This window comes from Carettochelys insculpta, chromosome 3 (assembly GCF_033958435.1).
Source record: "Carettochelys insculpta isolate YL-2023 chromosome 3, ASM3395843v1, whole genome shotgun sequence".
Lineage (NCBI taxonomy): Eukaryota > Metazoa > Chordata > Testudines > Carettochelyidae > Carettochelys > Carettochelys insculpta.
In genome coordinates this window covers 135064010-135083301 of record NC_134139.1, presented here as the reverse complement: position 1 = coordinate 135083301, position 19292 = coordinate 135064010, and the positions used below count along the sequence as shown (strand labels likewise).

General features: G+C 40.6%; 1 protein-coding gene across 1 annotated transcript in view; it reads right to left on the bottom strand.

The window, feature by feature from the left end:
- Window positions 1-19292, bottom strand: part of MMS22L (MMS22 like, DNA repair protein) — a 133612-nt gene that overhangs the window by 67252 nt on the left and 47068 nt on the right. The window contains exons 11-14 of the mRNA XM_074990856.1: window positions 16910-16968; window positions 7042-7161; window positions 6377-6603; window positions 3958-4467 (exon numbers count right to left, since the gene is read on the bottom strand). Of these exons, the coding sequence (XP_074846957.1) occupies window positions 3958-4467; window positions 6377-6603; window positions 7042-7161; window positions 16910-16968 (916 nt within the window). The remainder of the gene's footprint in view (window positions 1-3957; window positions 4468-6376; window positions 6604-7041; window positions 7162-16909; window positions 16969-19292) is intronic.

Sequence of the window (19292 nt, the reverse complement as noted above, 5' to 3'; positions counted from 1 at the left end):
AAAGCAAAACGGATTATTTGCTGAGAAAACAGGACTTCCTTCTTTTAATCTGACACTTCTTAACTCTCCATTTTCTGTGTGTTTTATCTAACAAGTTACTTATCTGGTGCAATGTTTCATGAATGCATGGACAGAAAAATATGACTGGAAATTTAGAGCGGAGTATGCAATATATAATTAACTAATATTAATTTAGTACAGATTATAATTTAAAAAGAGGCCAATAACCTAGAGAAATATGGTTTTACACAAAATGCTGTCCAAGAAAATGGCAAATAAATAATAGAGCTTACAATGGCATTAATTTCTAGAAGAGAGAAATATCTGGGTATTTCTAATCTCTGGATTGAAACAGCAAAGATTGTCTAAAGAGAGAGATTTATGGATTGAAATTCAGAATTTAATAGGTATTTCAAAATCCTGCAGTTACTTCTTCACCTCTGTTTTATTTTAGAGAGACATTAATACATTAGAGACTTAAACTTTGAAGTCAAGAGGGGTCATCAAATCTCCTGCATTTTGCACACAGAACCTCACCCACCAACCTCTGAAGGAAACCCTAACAACTGGCTGAGTTACTGAAGTTCTCCAATCATGATGTAAAGATGCCAAACTTCCAGAGACTCCAACATCAAACACTAGATTAAACCTGCAAGAGACCTTTGACCCATGCTGCGGAGAAAGACAGAAACCTTCTTAAGGGGTCTCTGCCACTATAAAGGTGGGAAACCCCAAATTTGGTGACCAGTTACACCACAAGCATGTGCACAAGACCCACCAGTTAGACACGTGGGAAAGAATTTTCGACAGTAATTCAGGAGCCCTGCCCAAGTACTGTCCCATCACTGGTCATTGGAGATATCCAGTTTTAGCTCTCGCAGAGCCACTACATGCCACAGTGGACAGTCTCCTCAAACCATTCCATCCGTAAATTTATCTAGCTCAGTCTTGAATCCAAGTACGGTTTGTGCCCCCCTTGGAAAGCTGTTCCAGAACGTCATTCCCTGATAGAAACCTTCATCTATACTGCAAGCATGAATTTGTTGATGACCCATTTATACCCATTTGTTCTTGTGTTGACATTGGTGCTTAACTTAAATTATTCCTCTCCCTCCCTTGAATTTATTCCTGTCATGTACTTATAGAGAAAGTAATCCTCTTAGGTCACATTCTCACCTCCCCTCTGCCAGGTCATGATTGTTTTCCACAGCTGGGGAGATTTTGGCTTTCAGTTTCTAGGTTTTGCTGTTTGATAAGTTTGGAAAGCTCCCAGTGCTCCCAGGAGGGATGGATTAGTGACAATAACAGCAGTTGAGGCTAAACAAGGCAAGCTCTTTGAGCCTCCTCTCACGAAGCAGGTTTTCCGTTCCTTGGATCATCCTAATAAGCCCCTTTTAGCACCTGTAACAGTTTAAATTCTCATTCCCTAAATATATGAGATCAGAACTGCATGAAGTATTCCAGATGAGGTTTCACCATTGCCTTGTAGTAACGCTTCCCTATGTCTGCCAGAAATACCCCACTTGATGCATCTTATGACTCCATTAGCCTTTTTCACAGTTGTAGCACATTGATGGCTCTTGGTAATTCTTTTATCAGACAGTACACTCAGGTCTTTCTCCTCCATTGTCACTTCCAAATGATACATCCCCAGTTTGTGTAAAAAAAAAAAAAATCTTACTGTTAGGCCTTAGATGCTTGACCTTGCACTATTAAATTCGTTCTCTTTGTTACTCCAGTTTACAAGATTGTTCGGGCCATCTTGAATGATATCTCCTTTATATTGGCAGTACAACCCAAATTTGCATCATCCACACATTTGATTACCATAGTCCACTTTTTTGCCAAGGTAAGTCATAAAAACGTTAAATAAGATTGGTCCCAAGATTGATCTTGCTGAGGGACTCCACTACTAACTGCCCTCCAGCATGACAATGCAACCTGTTGTGGTCTCCCCTTTGACCAACCTCTTATCCACCTTTCAATCCCCCAGCAACCTATTGTAAAACCATGCTTTATGTTAACCCAAATACCATTCGCGTCTACGGCTTAGCTGCTTTCTCTTTCAAACTTTTTTCCAAGGCCTTACTTACAACTGAGGACAACCTATTTCCAGATTGCTTTTTTTAGCTCCCTTCTTAAAAACAGAAACTATATTAGCACTTCTCTACTCACAGGATACAACCCCTGAATTTACAGATTCATTAAAAAGCTTTTCAATTTCACGAGACAGTTCCTCTAATACTCTTGGATGGAAATTATCTGGACCTCCAAATTTAGTCTCATTAAGCTGCTTGAGTTCGACTTTCACTTCAGATGTGATCATTTTTACTTCCCTATCTTCATTCCCATTAGCCACCTGGCTATTATCACTAAGCTCTTCGTTAGCTTTTTTAACAAAGGAAGCAGTACTTTTGGATTTGTTGGGTCATGCCTCGATTATTTTACAACTCAACCCCAGTGGTCAGTAGTCCCACTTCTTGCCTCATTTTCTTTTTATTTATATGACTATAGAACCTTCCCCTATAGAAATTCCTTTTGCAAGATCCAACTCTGCTTGCATTTTGGCAGTTCTTTATGTTTATACTTTCTGACCTCCAAGAGGGAGCTTTCTTTGTTGATCTATCCCATCTTCCATTGTTCATAGGCTTTTTTCTCTCTTTTCATCACCTGTTAGAGATGCCTGCTCATTCAGGTTGGTCTACAACTGCTATGAATGGGAGCTGCAAAGGTAAGCCTAAACTTACCTGGAGAATTAGGACAAGGTTTAGTTAACCTGCCTTTGAGCGAGAGTGTTCTGAGGAAAGTGGCAAAGAGCCAACAGAAGCTAGTGGAAAATTCAAACCTGAAACTAAATCCCAGCAGCATCTTACTACTATTAGGAAAAAGAAACAGAAAAAGAAGGGGCTCTCTCAAGGTGTGGAGGGAAGAAATGAGCTCTTTCGGAACAGATCTCTGGGCTCATCAGAATGTGTGAGTAGGGAAAAGTTTAGGTACTCACCTAAGACTTTATTGTCCTCATTGTTTGGGATTTTGGAAATTATGTCTGAGCTGGTTATTTGTTCTTTTTGGGTTTTTTTTCTTGTAACCAAGAATCTAATCCAGGTAAAAATCCCCATGATTTGCTTCAATTTTTTTTTTAATACAAAGCCCACTTGCAATACTTGCAAAGATAATCTTGTTTACATAACACAAAGTGTTTTTTTCTTGTTAACAAGTACTGCTTGATTCCTTGTGTTCTACAGGGGCTTAAAACTATGTGCCTGGCCACAGACATCTTACCAGAGAGCTCACAGCTCCCTGTGTGGTCTTCCTGGTGTGCTCTTGTCATTTCTTCACGATTCCTTGCAAAAAGGAAGCTGGGGTTTGACCTCAGGGAAAAGATTTCTTTCCTGGAAAGGGGATTTTGTACACTTGGTGTTGGCAGTTACTGATTGATTTCAGGTAAAACTGAAGCCAAGTAAAACTTCTCTATCTCTGGGAACTGCAGACAGGTTCTAGCAGTGTTTTATTTGGCTAGCTGGCCCCCAATGCCTGCACTCAAAGTGCCAGAGTGGGGAATCAGCCATGACAACAACCCTTTTATACACTCTGTGGTTGGAGTGTACCTTTCAGATATTTTCCTAAACTTTGACTTCAATGTCAAGCATCCCCCCGCAACATTCAGACCCTTGAGAGCTTTGATCCAGTTCACTCCCCCAACTCCATGAGGCTTTTAAAGTTAGTCCCTTTGAAATCAAAGACCCTAGGTGCTGATCTATTTTTGATTATCTTTTAATTTAGTATAGACTGAATCATTCAACCCAACTTGTCCCTACAACCAGTTCTTCTATGAGGTCCTCACTAATCACCAATAGCAAATGTAAAATGGCATCACTGTTTATTGATACAGCAACTATAATTTACTGCTAAACACACAACAAGGTATTAGCCTATGTTCACGATTTAGACACTTACCGGAGCCTGGACAGAACAACCTGTAGGAAGTTTAAGACCATGCTGAGTTCAGAGCCTCGACAAGCTGGGAGTAGCATACTAAATCCATCATTTAACAACTTTTCCTGTGAAAGGTTCAAGTAGCAGCTGGTCTCAAACACTTCTTGAACACCATCAATGTAAGTGGAAAGTGGTGTCCAAAGATTTTGTCTATGTGCATGGTCATTCTTGGTTACCAAGAACTCCTTTGCCTTTTCACAGAAAGCATGGGAAAGTTTCTCAGCTAGGACACTGATGTCCATGTTCTTCTCAATATACATCAAAACAAAGGCAAGGTAGCCTCTCCAAATGAGAGTCCTCTGAGAAGTGCTGATGGCTGTCGGGCTGAGAAAATTCAGGAGATCCAACACCCGACTTACTATGTCCTCTGTCTCTGCAACAGCCGCCAATACAAGAAAAAGATTAAAGAAGTTCTGCAGCCCCACCTCGGTCAGCTCCCGCATTCTTTTCTGATGAAACTTAGAATAAATTCTACACATTGAAAAAAAGAAAAAAAAATTAAATTAAAAGCATGTTTCCTCCCGTCTCCTTGAAGAGCTGTGCTAGCCCCATTTTATATCTTTACTCTACCTTCACACTCTTTACTTTAAGCAATTCTTCTCCATTTTGAAATTTCTGTCCCCCCCTCCCCACCCCAACCCTTTAGCCTATTTGCTAGCTAATTACTTGCCAAAAGATTTCCAACTCACCCTAACCTTCTCCCTACATCAACTACCATTGATGTAAATGCCTCACCTCTAGCAGGAAGAGTAGCCAGAACTCTGGGAAAAATAACAGAATCCTAGGGTTGGAAGAGACCTCAGGGGGTCATCGAGTCCGACCCTCTGCTTTTGACCAGATGGTTCCCCACCATTTTATACGAGGGATGGAGAACATTTTTTGGGTCAGGGGCTTCTGACCCATAGACCAGTGGGTCTGGGAAGGGGCAGGAACAGGATGGAGGTGATGAGTTGAGCAGCTGGAGGATGCAGGAAGGGGGTGGAATGGGGCTCTGGATGGGATGGGGCACAGGAGTGGTTGAGGACACAAGGTCTCCACGAGGAGAGGGTGCAGCTTACCTGCTTACCTCCAGCCGCACATGGCTCTTCACCCCTCCTCTACTCCCAGGCACTGTCCTCCACTTCTCTGATTGACGGCAATTGCAGCCAAACAGAGCAGTGGAAGGAAGCCTCCAAGCAACACGGCCAAGGCCATTGCCCCTTCCCTTCCCCTGGCTGGGGAAACATCAGCAAGCAGCAGCAGCACTATGCCAAGCTGTTTCCTACTCCCCGGACCCCAAGAGAGCCAGTGGTCTGGATCCAGACCCAGCTCGGCTGAGCTGGCCTTTGAGGCTCTGCAGCCCCAACACGACTGTGGGTCAGATGCTATGGAGGGGAGCCCCAAGACTCAGCATCTGGATCCAGACTAGCCGCAGTCCATATCCAGACTGTGGGTTCCCCACCCCTGCTTTATACTTTCCCTTCTTTCAGAAATGGAACATATCACCCCTAATTTAAGCTGGCACAGAACCAGCCACCTGCATAATAAATGGGTCCTCTCAGTTTCAGCATGTGTTACTAGTGCTCCAGGTTCTGCACTGCATGCCCTCTGGTTTACAAGTGGAGTTTAAGACGTTTATTTTGATTTATTCGGACCACCATACATAAGCCAATCTTTTTTCCTATGCTGTAATGCCATAACTGTGAACACACCTCTGTGCTTGATCCCCTTGTTACAAAAAGGTGGGTCACAGGCTCCTGGCACGACATTCCCTATCAACACCATCCCTCTTCTTAAGCTACTGAAAAGCACTTATGTTTTACATGCACCAACTAATGCTTGCTTGGCTGCCAAAAACAAAGTTCATCCCAAAATCATAGCTGTGGGCTGTTAAATGTTGTTACTCGTGTATCTGATTTATTCAAGGTAGAAAAATGATGAATGCTAGTCGAGAAGATTTGCACATGATATTGCAAAAGCACCCAGAACTCAATCTAATAGGTTGCTGTATCCAATACCAGTATTAATCAATTTAGTTGTGGTCTCCAGTGAAAATCTACTTGTTTATAGGTTAAACCACTGTAAATGCAAGTCATTTGAAAAGTTATAGCACGTTCATCAATCAGCAGAAGTCATCATTCTTCTTCTAAGATCTGCAAGGTCATCACATAAGTAAACTAAATCAGAAAATCTTTAATGTTTCAGATAACTATTTTTCATGTTTCTTTATAAAGCACCTAATTACTGCTTTATGTTCACTGCCATATTTCAAAACTCACAAAACAACAAAAAAAACCTCAGAAAAATGGAAATTTTAAAGTTAGAAAAGTTGAGATAGCTAAGCAAGAAAGAAAGGGAAGTACTGGTATATGGCACATGACAAGTTAAAAGATTACCATACCTTCCTTTAATTTGTTTCCAAGGATGAGTTATATTGCTCCCCGTTGCATCTTTCATCATCCGTGCCAAAATGCATAGAAAAATTATGTAACTGTTACTGGATTTGTACAGATCAGGGCTCTGCTGGTCAGAGCAGCAGCTTTTCACCAACTCAAGCATAGACAAAGGGCTTTTGCTAACATTTGCCACACCCTTCAGACCAAGCCATGGAATTGTGAAGGAACTGTTCTGGAAGAAAAACAAAGGCAGAAAGAATGATAAATTCTAAATAACTACGGTAAATAACTGTAAATTCCTTTACACACAAAAAAAGGGCATCTTCTTATCACCCCGCCCCCCACACCAGAATAAAATGCACTGTCACTGTACAAAACTTCTTTAGGAAATCTCACTTTCCTCAGCTCCAAGCATAAACGGGAGCAGTTGCTAACACAACCCCAGTCTTCCCCGTGACATCTGCAATATTTAGAAATACAGATTTTCATAAGGAATATTTTTGTTACATATTAGCAATTTCTGAGGCATTTCAACCCATGTTGAGATAAAGTGATTAGAACTTATTCACAAATGTGACTGCTACTTCAGTTGGTTCAGAACATGATGTAACTTGTCAGATTTAGGGGTGCGAAATTGTAACTCTGGTTTTTCACGTGTGCATTCACTAACCAGATTCTTGCTGTAATATTCCCAGAGTATGGTAACTGTAGGTATATTCAAGTCCCAGAAGTAACACAGAGTCAGACAGCACTGAAGATGCATTCGTATCTGTTCCTCTAATACACGAGCCTTACAAAACAAATAAACAAAGAGATTGTTAATAAAAAGAAATCGCCTAAATTATAAATAACTTCAAGGCTTCCAGAATACTGGCAATCTTCTTGTATAAATATCCTTTCTAGTTATATACTTTCCAGTAAAAGTATCCATTATTATAAGCAGTGAGCTAGAAAATAAAATCTGACAAACACAAGAACTTAGGGAAATAAAGTGGGTGAGGTAGCATCCTTTATTAGACCACTTTCTATTGGAGAAAGAGAAAAGCTTACACAGGTCTGGAACACATATTTAAAAGTGCCTGCATAAAACAGACTGTTTATCATAAGCAGTTAACTCATATTTCAAGGGCCTATCCAAGGTGAAGTGGCCTGTTAGCATGCCTAGAGTCTCAGAAGAAAGGAAAGGAAGGGGGCAAAAAGGATAGCTGGAGAGAGGGAAGCAAGGGAGGAAGCTGTTACAGAGTTCCAGTTTGTTATAATAAGCCCTAAATCCAGCATCTCTAATCAGTCCACATTTGTAGTGTTTAATAATGAATTTAAACTCGCAGGCTTGTTTCCTGAAGATGCCCGTATTTCCTTTGAGAATGAGAACTGAGAAGTCAGATACAGAATGATTATTCTGTGAAAATATTCAACAGGTGACTGGCCGATTTTGGCTTTTAATATTTTTCTGTGAGAGTTCATTCAAGAGCACAGGATTGTCCTCTTTCAGCCACATGGTTATTGGGGCATTTGATGCATTGGCTGAGGTGCACGCTACATGCTGTGATCTTGAAAAGTGTGCTGTGGGTGTGGCTGATCATTACTCCAGTGGATATATGTCTGCAGCTTCTGCATCTGGCAGGGCCTGGTGCCCCTTTGACATGCAATCCCCAGCATTCCCCCCACAACACTCACCATCAGTGCCACAGCACTTGCACTGCTCTCAGGCCTGGCCACTCTGGGAGAGGGGCAGGACAGACCCAGCACTCGCTGGAAGCAGTGCAGCACTTCAGAAGGAAGAGGCAGGCAGGGGTGGAGCAAAGGCGAGGAGGGAAGGGAAGGAGCACAGGAAGGTAGGGGAGAAGCTTGGGGCAAAGGGGAGCATGTGGACAGTCCCCCACCTGAAGTCCCCTCACCAACTGCCCTGAGCTTTGAGCTGGTGTGCCTTGGTCTATGAGGAACTTGCGCCTGATAAGCTTGGCGAGGCGGGGGAGGGGTAGTTGTTTGAAGAGATCCCTGTATGGGTTCAAGTGCACGCAAGTGCATGCAGCTGAAGTTGTTTAACTTACAACCATACCCCCCCACCCCGCCCAGTGCAGAAAAGCCCTATGGCTGTGTGGTCAAAGAAGCGTTTTATCTCTCTGTTGAAGCAGGTCTGTTCACAGCATACAGGCAGCCTGTTCCATGATAAGATCCCCTTCTTTGGTGGTGTGTCCAAGTTTGATGAACCTTAAAATGTGTTCAAATATATACCTTGGATGTCCACCTCAGTGCATTTCTGTGCTAGCAAAGGCCTGCCCTACACTAGACTATTAGGTCAGTTTAACTAAGTCAATCAGGGTGAAAAATCCACAGCTCCTCAACCGCATTGGTAAACCCACCAAAGTCAACCATGTAGACAATGCTACAAACCATGGATGAGGTTAGAGCATTGGCCAGGGTTGTGAGTTCAGACCTTGAGGGGGCCTTTCAAGGTTCTAGGGAAGGTTACATTAAAAATATATATATATCTGTTTGTGATGGTGATAGGCCCTGCTGTGAATGCAGGGGACTGGACTATCACCTCTTGAGTCCCTTCCAATTCTATGAGATATGTATGTATATATGTATGTATGAAGTCTGAAGCCCCATAGCAGTGCAGTTATGCTGCTGAATCATTTAAAGTGTAGAGACAGTCCCTCTATGCCTCAATGTAGATAACAGATTTCTTTGTGTGCTTGGGGTGGTTACTGGATCTATGAAGGTAGGTGTGGTGAGCTGCAAGTTTCTTATATAAAGTTGTGTGCACGGTTCCATTGTTTAAGCCGACTGTGATGTCAACAAATTCAATGCAACATGGGCCTTATCCAAAAATACTCAAAGTCAGCAGTTAGCTGTTCAACTGCAGTAAGTTTATGGCACGTAATGCATACATTCTTAGCTGTACTTCAGATAAAGTCGCATATAAGCTATGTCTACACTGCCCCTTCCTTTTGGAAGGGGCATGCAAATGTGACCAATTGACAATGCAAATGGGGGTGGATTTAAATATCTCACATCTCATTTGCAAACTCCCATAGGATCTCGCCTCTGAAAGAGCTATTTTCAAAAGCCAACACAGCTGTGTAGATGGTGTTCATTGAAAAGAAAACCCCACATTCGAAAGCACCCTTCCTGAAAAAAATGAGGAAGAAGGCTGCTTTCAAAAGTGCGGTTTCCTTTCAAATGAACTCCATCTACACAGCTGTTTTAGCTTTTGAAAATAGCTCTTTTGGAAGCGAGTTCCCAAGGGAGTATGCAAATGAGGATGAGATATTTAAATCTGTGCCTCATTTGCATTTCTCATTGGCCACATTTGCATGACCCTTCCAAAAGGGAGAAGCAGTGTAGACTTAGCTATAGTGAAATTAGGTTTACAGCACCATATGCTTTGCATGATGCAGAAACCTCAAAAGATGGTAAACAGAGAAAGGACTACAAGGAAATGGAGTGGTACTATAGTATCTTCAAAGAGTGTTCGCCCAAGTTATGCATATTACTCAGTGGAAGCACAACGTGACAAACCGATGAGTGACCTATCTGCTACTGTTAAGAAACAGCGAGGGAACAGCTATTCTAAAGGACATGCTATTCTCTCCACTTCCAATAACTTAATTACACAAGAACCTCCTTAATCCGGGTTTCCCTAATGCGAGAACATCTATGATTCAGACCCTGGCAGGGAAGGAAGCAACAGCTCTGTGCACTACCATTGCCCCTTCCCCAAGATGGGGGACCAGCAGCACAGTGAAGCACTGGTCTGGAGCCCCTATGAGATTTCACACCCCCACCTGCAACCCCTGCATTACGGGGAATACCCATGGTTTGGAAATTTCCATAATCTGGCATAGTCTAATTCCCAAGGCTAATGAATTCAAGAGGCTGAATTTTTGCAGTATATGTTACTGATGCTCCAAACAGGAGGCATATCCCTCTCTGCAGCATGTCCACAGAAGAACCATATTTGTGAGAGGACCATGGATTTGCCATTGGCACTATGGCAGTGGTGCCCTGACATGGAAGGTTTTAATATCCCTCCCAGCTACGTTGGAAAGAAAGGAGCATTGTGCTTACTTTCCACTGCCAAGTTTCCACCAAGATTTGGGCCAAAATAAAGACTCATAATAATCCAAAACTGCTTTTAACACTTAACAGATTGCAATTTTCATCATTGTGAGATTATAATGAAGTTGTTCAAGGAATGGATGTCACCACAAGAAATTCCATGGCATATTTTTAAGTCACCAATATCACAAAACATCAAGAATTTGAAAAAAAAAAAAAAAAAAAAAAAAAAGTTCAGGGGAGGGGTATGTGGGAGGGCAGGGCATGGAGATGCAGTAGAAAACTACAATCCAGAAGCAGAAAATATCTCGCTGGAGAAAAGAAATGCTTTCCATCCCCCAGATGAAGGTCATGGAGGTACTTCCTCCAATCCCAGTCCTACTGTCAGTAATTGCATTGTATAAGATACTCAGCTGAAGTGGCTAGATGTTTTGCTTGAGATTCAGATCAGCCCCATTACAACCTGTGATGCTAAAATACAGCTATGAAGATTAAAACTCATTAAGCCATACTTGATTCCTTGAATCAATACATCCCCAGGGGAAAATATTATTTGCCATACTTTATCAGAACAGTGTGATCAATCAAATAAATCATTTGCAATAGACTCAAACTATGTCTGCTTTCCCTTCCTATGAGCAATGAATATAGAGTGCCTGGACACCTGGCAAACTCTCAAACTTCACAAAATAGCTTATTTCTAAAATAAATTAAAAGCTGAAGAAGGATTTTCATTTGTAAATCTGCAAAGCAAACATAGCGTACAATTTATATAGGAAAGCATGGTAAAATCCCTACAACATTTGTACTCTAATGAGCCCAACGTAGAAAATTTCAGGGAAAAAAACTTTGTGCATTTATTAAAAAAAAATAATATACTACAGCTGAGACTTCCGAGACTGTTTTTACATTTAATATAGTTTTGCATATAATATAATTTTACACAGTAATCAATAATCTCCATAAAAGAAAACCCTCAGAGTAAGTCACATATGAACACTAAGATTCTTCAGCCATAACAGTTTCAAAATGTCTCCTCTGTCCAAAGGCGAATGAAAGTGGGTATCTTGTATATAACATCAAAAATCACAGCAGGCCAAGGTATTAGTTTCTCTGGAAGCAACCAAGTTGCAAACATGTTACGCCAAGGACTTTAAGAAGAAAATTAATAGTGTCCATTCTTAGAGTGACATTTTTGTCCACAGGATTATATCTAGGATCTAGCTTAACCACCTAATGCTACTTTAGACAAATTCAACAAAAAACAATACTGTGCTCATCTTTAATTTCAGACTTTCATTATCCCAGTGGCCAATATAACTTTTAGAACAGACTTTAACTACAGGGTACACACTGTAGATTTTATCTCCAATGTAACAGATTTTATACATCACTGGTATCATGTACTCTCCATTTAGGATTACTTTTTTGCTTAATATGAACTCCTGTGTTGCTGGACATAATCATAAATTATGAGGGGCTAAACACCAGACATAATCAAAATGATAGTACTATCTAAACATTTCCCTCCATCTTTCATAAATCACTAGTCTCCTTAGATTATAAACTCTTGAAAGTTGGGATGTGTCTTCTTAAGCATTAATACTATGCATCACAAACTACATGGGGAACGCAAGGCTGATATGAGCCCTGCAATCAATCAATCCTCTAACCTCCCAGATATATGTACTGCATGAATGGGATCTCATCAGTGCTTATATTTGCACTGTCAACAGATGACTGCCTCAACTTTGCTAAATTCTTAAAGATTATTTTGTGCAGCTGATTTTGTAGATGCAACAGGAGTGCTCAGATGGGTGGATACGCACATCAGGCACAGAAAAGCTTCTTCACACAAAGTGAGGTGCCCAACAAGCCGTGGTAGCCCCAGCCATTGTCACACCAAACAGGCAGAGTAATCTGAGGTCAGGCCTGAACAGTTAATTGAACTATCATTATCCTGCCATTTTCACAAAGAACACTATCCACCCTTCAATCATATATTGGCTTTTCCTATTACACATAACTTTGCCTGGTCCTCCACTCAATTCTGCCCCCTTCATGTGTCCTTCTGGCTGCACTTCCCTCCTTCCCATTGTTACATTACCTAGCCCTTATGAAAGTCATTTTAAATAAACAAGATGATAACTCAAAAGGTAAAAGCAAGGCAACCATGATAAACTGGTATAGCAACAATGAAGACATATCTCACAGAGTCAATTGCTGAAAAAAAAATCTCTGTTCTAGGTATTAAATTTATTTTTTACTGATTTCAGACACAATATTGAACAATCCCATTTTCTACACAAAGCTAGCAGACATTCAATATTACGTAATGAACAATTTAAATAGAAAATAATCCTACTGTCATCTCAGATCATCAAGGGTGACCAGAACATATCCTAAACCATTTGGAAGCTTGGCATATATGGTATTTCTTCTGATAGAACCACAGAATCACAGAACTGAAAGAAATCTGAAGCGGTCATTAAGTTCACTCCCGTGCACTCATGGCAGGATCAAGCACCACCTAGACCATTCCTCACAGGTGTTTTGGCTAGCCTACTCTAAATCTCCAAAGATGGAAACTCCACAACTGCCCTAGGTAATTTATTCAGTACTTAACCATCTTGTAAGTTAGAAACTTTTTTCCTAATGTCCAATCTGCATCTCCCTTACTGCATTTTAAACCCATTGCTTCTTGTCCTATCGGGGTTAAGGAGAAAAAAATTTCTCGCTTCTCCTTTTAACAATCTTTTAAATACTTGAAAGCAGTTATGTCCCCACTCAGTCTTCTCTTTTCCAGAATAAACAAACCCAGTTCTTTCAATCTTCCCTCAAAAGTCATGTTTTCTAGCCCTTTAATCATGTTTGTTGCTCTTTTCTAGACCTTTCCAATTTGTCTACATCTTTCCAGAAATGTGGTGCCCAGAACTGGAGGTGTAATCAGTGCAGAACAGTGAAGAATTACTTCGTGTGTCTTGCTTACAACACTCCTATTTATGATTCCCAGAGTGATGTTTGCTTTTTTTTTTTTTTTTTTTTTTTTGCAACAGTGTTATGCTGTTGACTCATGTTTGGCTTGTGGTCCACTAAGACCCCTAGGTCCCTTTCTGTGATACTCCTTTCTAAGCAGTCATTTCCCATTTTGCATGTATGAAACTGACTGTTCCTTGTTAAGTGGAATACTTTGCATTGGCCCTTATTGAATTTCATCCTATTCACACTAGACCATTTCTCCAGTTTGTACAAATCACTGTGAATTTTAATCTTTGTTTGTAACCCCTCCCAGCTAGGTATTATTCACAAAATTTGTAAGTGTACTTTATATGCCAGGATCTAACTCACAAGGAAGATATTTAACAGAAGTGGTCCTAGAACTGATTGCTGCAGAACCCCATTCATTATGCCCTTCCAGAAGGACTGTGAGCCATTGATAACTACTCTCTGGTAATGGTTATCCAACCAGTTATGTACCCACCTAATAGTAGCTCCGTTTAGGTTATACTTAATGAGAAGCTCATTAGAGACCATATCATAAGCTTTACTTAAGTCTATATATACAACATCTACTGCATCCCCCCAACCCACAGGGTGTGACATTTTATCGAAGAAAACTATCAGGTTTGACAAATCCATGCTATTACTTACCTTATTATCTTCCAGATATCTGAAAACAGATTCCTTAATTATTTGGTCCATTATCTTTCTTGGTACAGAGGTTAAGCTGACTAGTCTGCAATTCCCTAGGTTTATTTATCAGCATATAAAAAAGTTTCTTCAATTTTTCAGCACTTTTAAAAAATAATATCATACAACACACTCACAACAGAATAAAAAAATTTTCTAAAAGATATTTTTAAAACCAGCATTGTCTTGATAGCCTTCAAAATGCTGGCATAAAAAGGGACAGGAAGATGGTTAATAAGGTAATACCAAATGTTAAGTGTTTAATTCCCACCAAAAATTGCTCTAGGTTTGCTCTCAGTCTCCTGAAGTCCTTAATATAACTATTATGTAGTATAGTTCTATTATACCACACCCTGGATATATATCCACAATAAAGCACAGTCAAAAATTCTTAATCTATGAAAATAAGGGTTAGTGTGGTATTCAGGCAAAATGACCTCTCTAAACAAAAAAGTTCATGAACAAACTTCCTCAAAGCAGCAGGAATGAAGATTATAAGCACAGATATTATGCGAATCAGTTAATTAAATTAAAGTTTGAGGATAGATTTACTATTTCTACAGGAAAATAAAGGTTTATAACATATGATCTATCTTTACACTGACCACCTCTACATATAAAGTGCTTAATCTCAAGACAGTAGACTCACCCTCTACATCTGTGTCTAGCACAGATGTTTAAATACAGGTACAACTCTAACAGATTTTTCCCAAGAGGACACAATTAAAAAAAAAGTCCTCTTAGATGCGAATTGTCTTAATTCAACAGGCATATTATCATAAACTAGGACTGCTCTCCAACACTGTTGAAATTGTGCCAATAGTAGCCATTTTAAAATACAAGCTGGTTATTGATACTCTACTTACATACTTCCCCACAGTGGCAGCAAAGCCCCCAGTATCATAACCGCCAGTGGAGTCTTCCCCCTGGTGGCAGCAAAGCCCCCAGCATCTTAACCACTGAGGGAGACCTCCCTACAGCAGCCGCAAAGCCCAGAATATTTTTCCCGCCCTTGGAGCCCTAAACGCATGACTGGTAGCACGGTCACCGAACGGCAGGCATATCCTTTTATTGGGTTGGGTTGGGAGCTACCCTTGTGATGTGGCTGAGCACGGAAAAGACCCAGACTGTGTGGCGCCTGTGGGGGAGGGAAGGAGGTTCACACACAAATGTAAACCGCTGAGAAGTTTCTCGCCACGTTATGAAAGCACGACCCCCAGCACAGCCTTGCTGACACATGTATGGCGGTTCAGGGCTGGCGCCAGGCAGCACAGTAAAAAATATCAAGTGTACCGACAGAACCGCGAACTCCCTGCAGGGATATTTGAATGGGCAAATGTGCTCACAGCACTAATAGCAAAGAAAGAAAGAACTTCTCAGGCTCTCATACAAACATGATCCCACAGCTAAAGGCTTGCTGCTCTCACTGGAATTCACAGTTTTCCTGTTACTGGAGAGCAATGGGCAGAGCGGAGCACTGAAAGGGGCATTATGGGTTATGTACGGGACACCTCTGGAGGCTAACAAATTTGCTTTTAAGATGCGGCATTTTGACACTTGCCTTTAATCAAACTTCTGAATTTGAGCTTGACGCTATACCCGGCAGGTAACTGTGATTTTGTAATCTCAAGATTACTGCACCCTAAATCAAACTAATGGTATCTGCTGTGAAGACAGTCATGTGGTAAAATTGAGATAACTGAGTTAAATTCAAATTCATCTCATAGTGTACATGCAGCCTAAGCAATACGATCCATTACTTTTTTCACCCCTGAGAATTGTATTAGCAAAACTTTGCAATACTGCATTGTTATAATCTACAGAATAATTTCTAGCACATTAAAATATGTTTCTTTTCTTCAGTGATCAGGAGAAGCACATTAGAATTGTGCTAGCAACAACTATATTTTTGAGAAACACAGTGGCCCTTATTATGGCTTCAACGATAGTGCAGAGAAAGTACTAATGAATAACTATCTTCCTCTTTCAACCATATCATATTTTACATATTTTTTTCTTTCAGCTGGTATCAAAAAGGGAATAATCAGCAGGTTTATTCTTATTGCTTAGTATGTCTTATGCACACACATTTTTTTGTAACTGTTGTCATTACAGAAATTACAGCGTGTACCATGCAACTCAGGAAGACATATAAAGCTGCAACGTAATGTAGTTAAAAATGTGACGAACAGCATATTTAAAAGCTCTTTAAAAGGAGGTCACTTCTGACCTCTGGGCCATGAAGAACTGCATTAACAGCCCTGGAGAAAGAAAAATGATAAGGTATGAAATGAGTGCTCAGAAACTAGAACCTTATCGGGAAGAGTTTGATTCAAGCCGGTAAGACAAATTGCTCAGCAAGGCAAGTCACCTTCCTGCTGTGATGAGGATATAGCTGAATTTTCAATGCAATGACTCTCTCTCCCATCATGTCTCCTCAACTTGATATCCTTACATTCATTCTGCAGTTTACTTCTTCTAAGCATCCAGCTCTTATTCTGAATACATCTTGTCAAAGAACCCACATACATTTCCAGGATAATTATCTTGTCCCTTTCTCTGACAATTCAGCATCAAGTACAACTACTTTAAAGTAAGCATAGTCACTAACAAAAAGCCAGCTGTACACTGCCTTAATTCAGCTACATCAAGGGAGTCCATATAATCAAAATAAAGAAACTAAATTCTAAAGACAGACTTGTCGGTTGGACACTTTGCTTCATGTGCAGTGAGAGTCTCAAAAATCACCCCAACCACTGTTCTTTATTCCTCCCCATACTTACTTTAGCATCAGTGGACCTTTTCAGGAGTTCTTCCACAAAGTTCCAATTGGATTTTACTTCTTTCTGCAAAAGAATGACTACCAATGTTAAATATCTGTTTTTATATATTAGACTTTTTCTAATATTGTAAAACATGAAAACAAGAGTACAAGGGATTTCCTGAAGTTTTTCACTGCCTGAAACCATTTTGCAATACTTATGGAAAGGCGTCCCCTAGTGCTTATGTATGCAATTTATATTTTCCCCAAATTTATGCTATTTGCTCTCTCGAAAACAAAACTGAAAAGTATGTCAGTATTTCCGTCTTGAGAACGTAAGTGTCACGCTGTCCTTACCAGGAAATTGTATTTCACTCGTATGCTTAGTTCTCAGATATAAGTCATGCAAAATTAGTAAAAAGGCCAAATGTTGTTTCCATTTGTATATCATTCCCTCTAGTGACAGATTTCACTGGTAATAACCTTGTATTAGAGTTCATCAAAAGTAACAAATAAGCGCCCTCTAAAATGGAAAGGAGGGAAGCAAAGCACAGGTTGAACCTCTCTCATCTCATCTGTCACCGTCAGGACCTGACTGGTGGTTAAGGAGAGAATTTGCTGGACCACAAGAGATCAACATTGTCTAGTATATTACCAGCACTTCCACTGCCTACTGGGCTCTTAGAAGACATTTAAGGTAAATTACAGCTAAATAACAGAACACAGAGTCAGGACTAGCGGCTGTAAACAAACTTTATGGGACCACAGGAAACTTGGCCATACCCATAATAAGTGCTCATCCAGCTAACTAAAATCATGTTGGATTACAGATGTTGCCAGATGGGAAAGTGCAGACTAGAGAGGTTCAACCTGTACTTAGTTTTTATTTATAAACTAGTACAGGAAAACACTCTCTCTTACTTTTTCTAGTCCCGACAGGTTTCTTGATTTTGAACAAACAAATCATTGCATTGAATAAACTACTTGAATAAACTGAAATGAACGAAATATTCCCTTGACACTTTCATCAAAAGCTACTGCTGTCAAAAGCTAGTTTAGCAATCCTGGTTGCTGGAGCTTGCACAAGCAACTGCCACCGTTCAGTGGTTTGACTTCCTTTAAAATTTAGCAAATATGTATGCTTAATCTTATTCATGTAATTCAAATTATGTTAATAGATTACAATATATTTAGACCTCAACATAACTTACTAATATATTTTAATAAGTTTTTGATTAAAATTATTTTTAGTAAAACAAACCCAATTTATTTTTTAAAATTAATTTTTATAGATGTTAACTGTCAAGCTTCATCCAGCATTCCTGGCTCAGTTTTCAGATCAACACATTCTAATTATTGCTATGCCAAAAATTATTGAATTTTCCTTCTGTGGGGAGTTTCAAATTTTACACTCTTTGCTCCAAAAGATTTTTTTTTCCACTCCAGGATTTCCCACAACATGGAAATTCCATCTTACAGCTCTAGTAAACATCAAGTTGTCTGTCCACCTCAGGCCTGGTCTGCACTGAGACCTTAAGGCGAACGTGACTGACTTAGGTCGATTTTCCAAGCAATCAGTCCACACTACAGGGTCTGTTCCACTGATTTTAAGGGCTCTTAGGTCAACTGTTGTTCTGTTCTTCACAAGGAGTAATGCCAAAATTGACCTCGCATAGTCAGCTTTAGGATAGTGCAGAGTGTTGCGAAATTTCACATTCTTGGTCCTCTGGAGGTCTCCTGCAGTGCCCCAATGAGACCACTCTGGCCACCACTTTCAGCCCCACTCTCCTGGTGTGCAGGAAACAGCCCAGGAAAGTTAGAATTTCATTTCCTGTTTGGCTGGTGTGACAAGCAGGGCAGGCAGCACACCTCAGCAGCACATCTGGCCATGAATTCTCCAGGTCACAAATAAGCTCCAGCATGGAGTGTGCAGGAGATCCAGGACCTCATTGCTGGGAGGATGGGTGGGCTGGCAGAATGAAGCTGTGCTGGTAGAACTACGAAACACCAAAGGAAATGCAGATGCCTATGCCAAGATCTCACAGGGCATGATGGAAAAATTATACACCAAGGATGGCCAGCAGTGTGAAAATAAAAGGTGCTCAGGCAGGCTTACCAGAAGACAAAGGAAACAAATGGATATTCAGGGTCTTTGCCAAAGACATTCCAATTCTATGAGCAGCTGCATGGGATCCTAGGGAGAGTACCCAACCGCTATCCCCAAACCGTCCATGGATACCTTCCAAGAGATTCCTCAGGCAGCCTCGGACAACAGCAGGGAAGACATGTACAACAAGGAAGAGGAGAACAACAACTGTAGGCGAATGGAGCAACTGATCCCACCAAAGGCCCGGATTTTTTGCAGACAGAACCTGGTGGCAGGGAGGGTGCCTCTGGTGACTTCT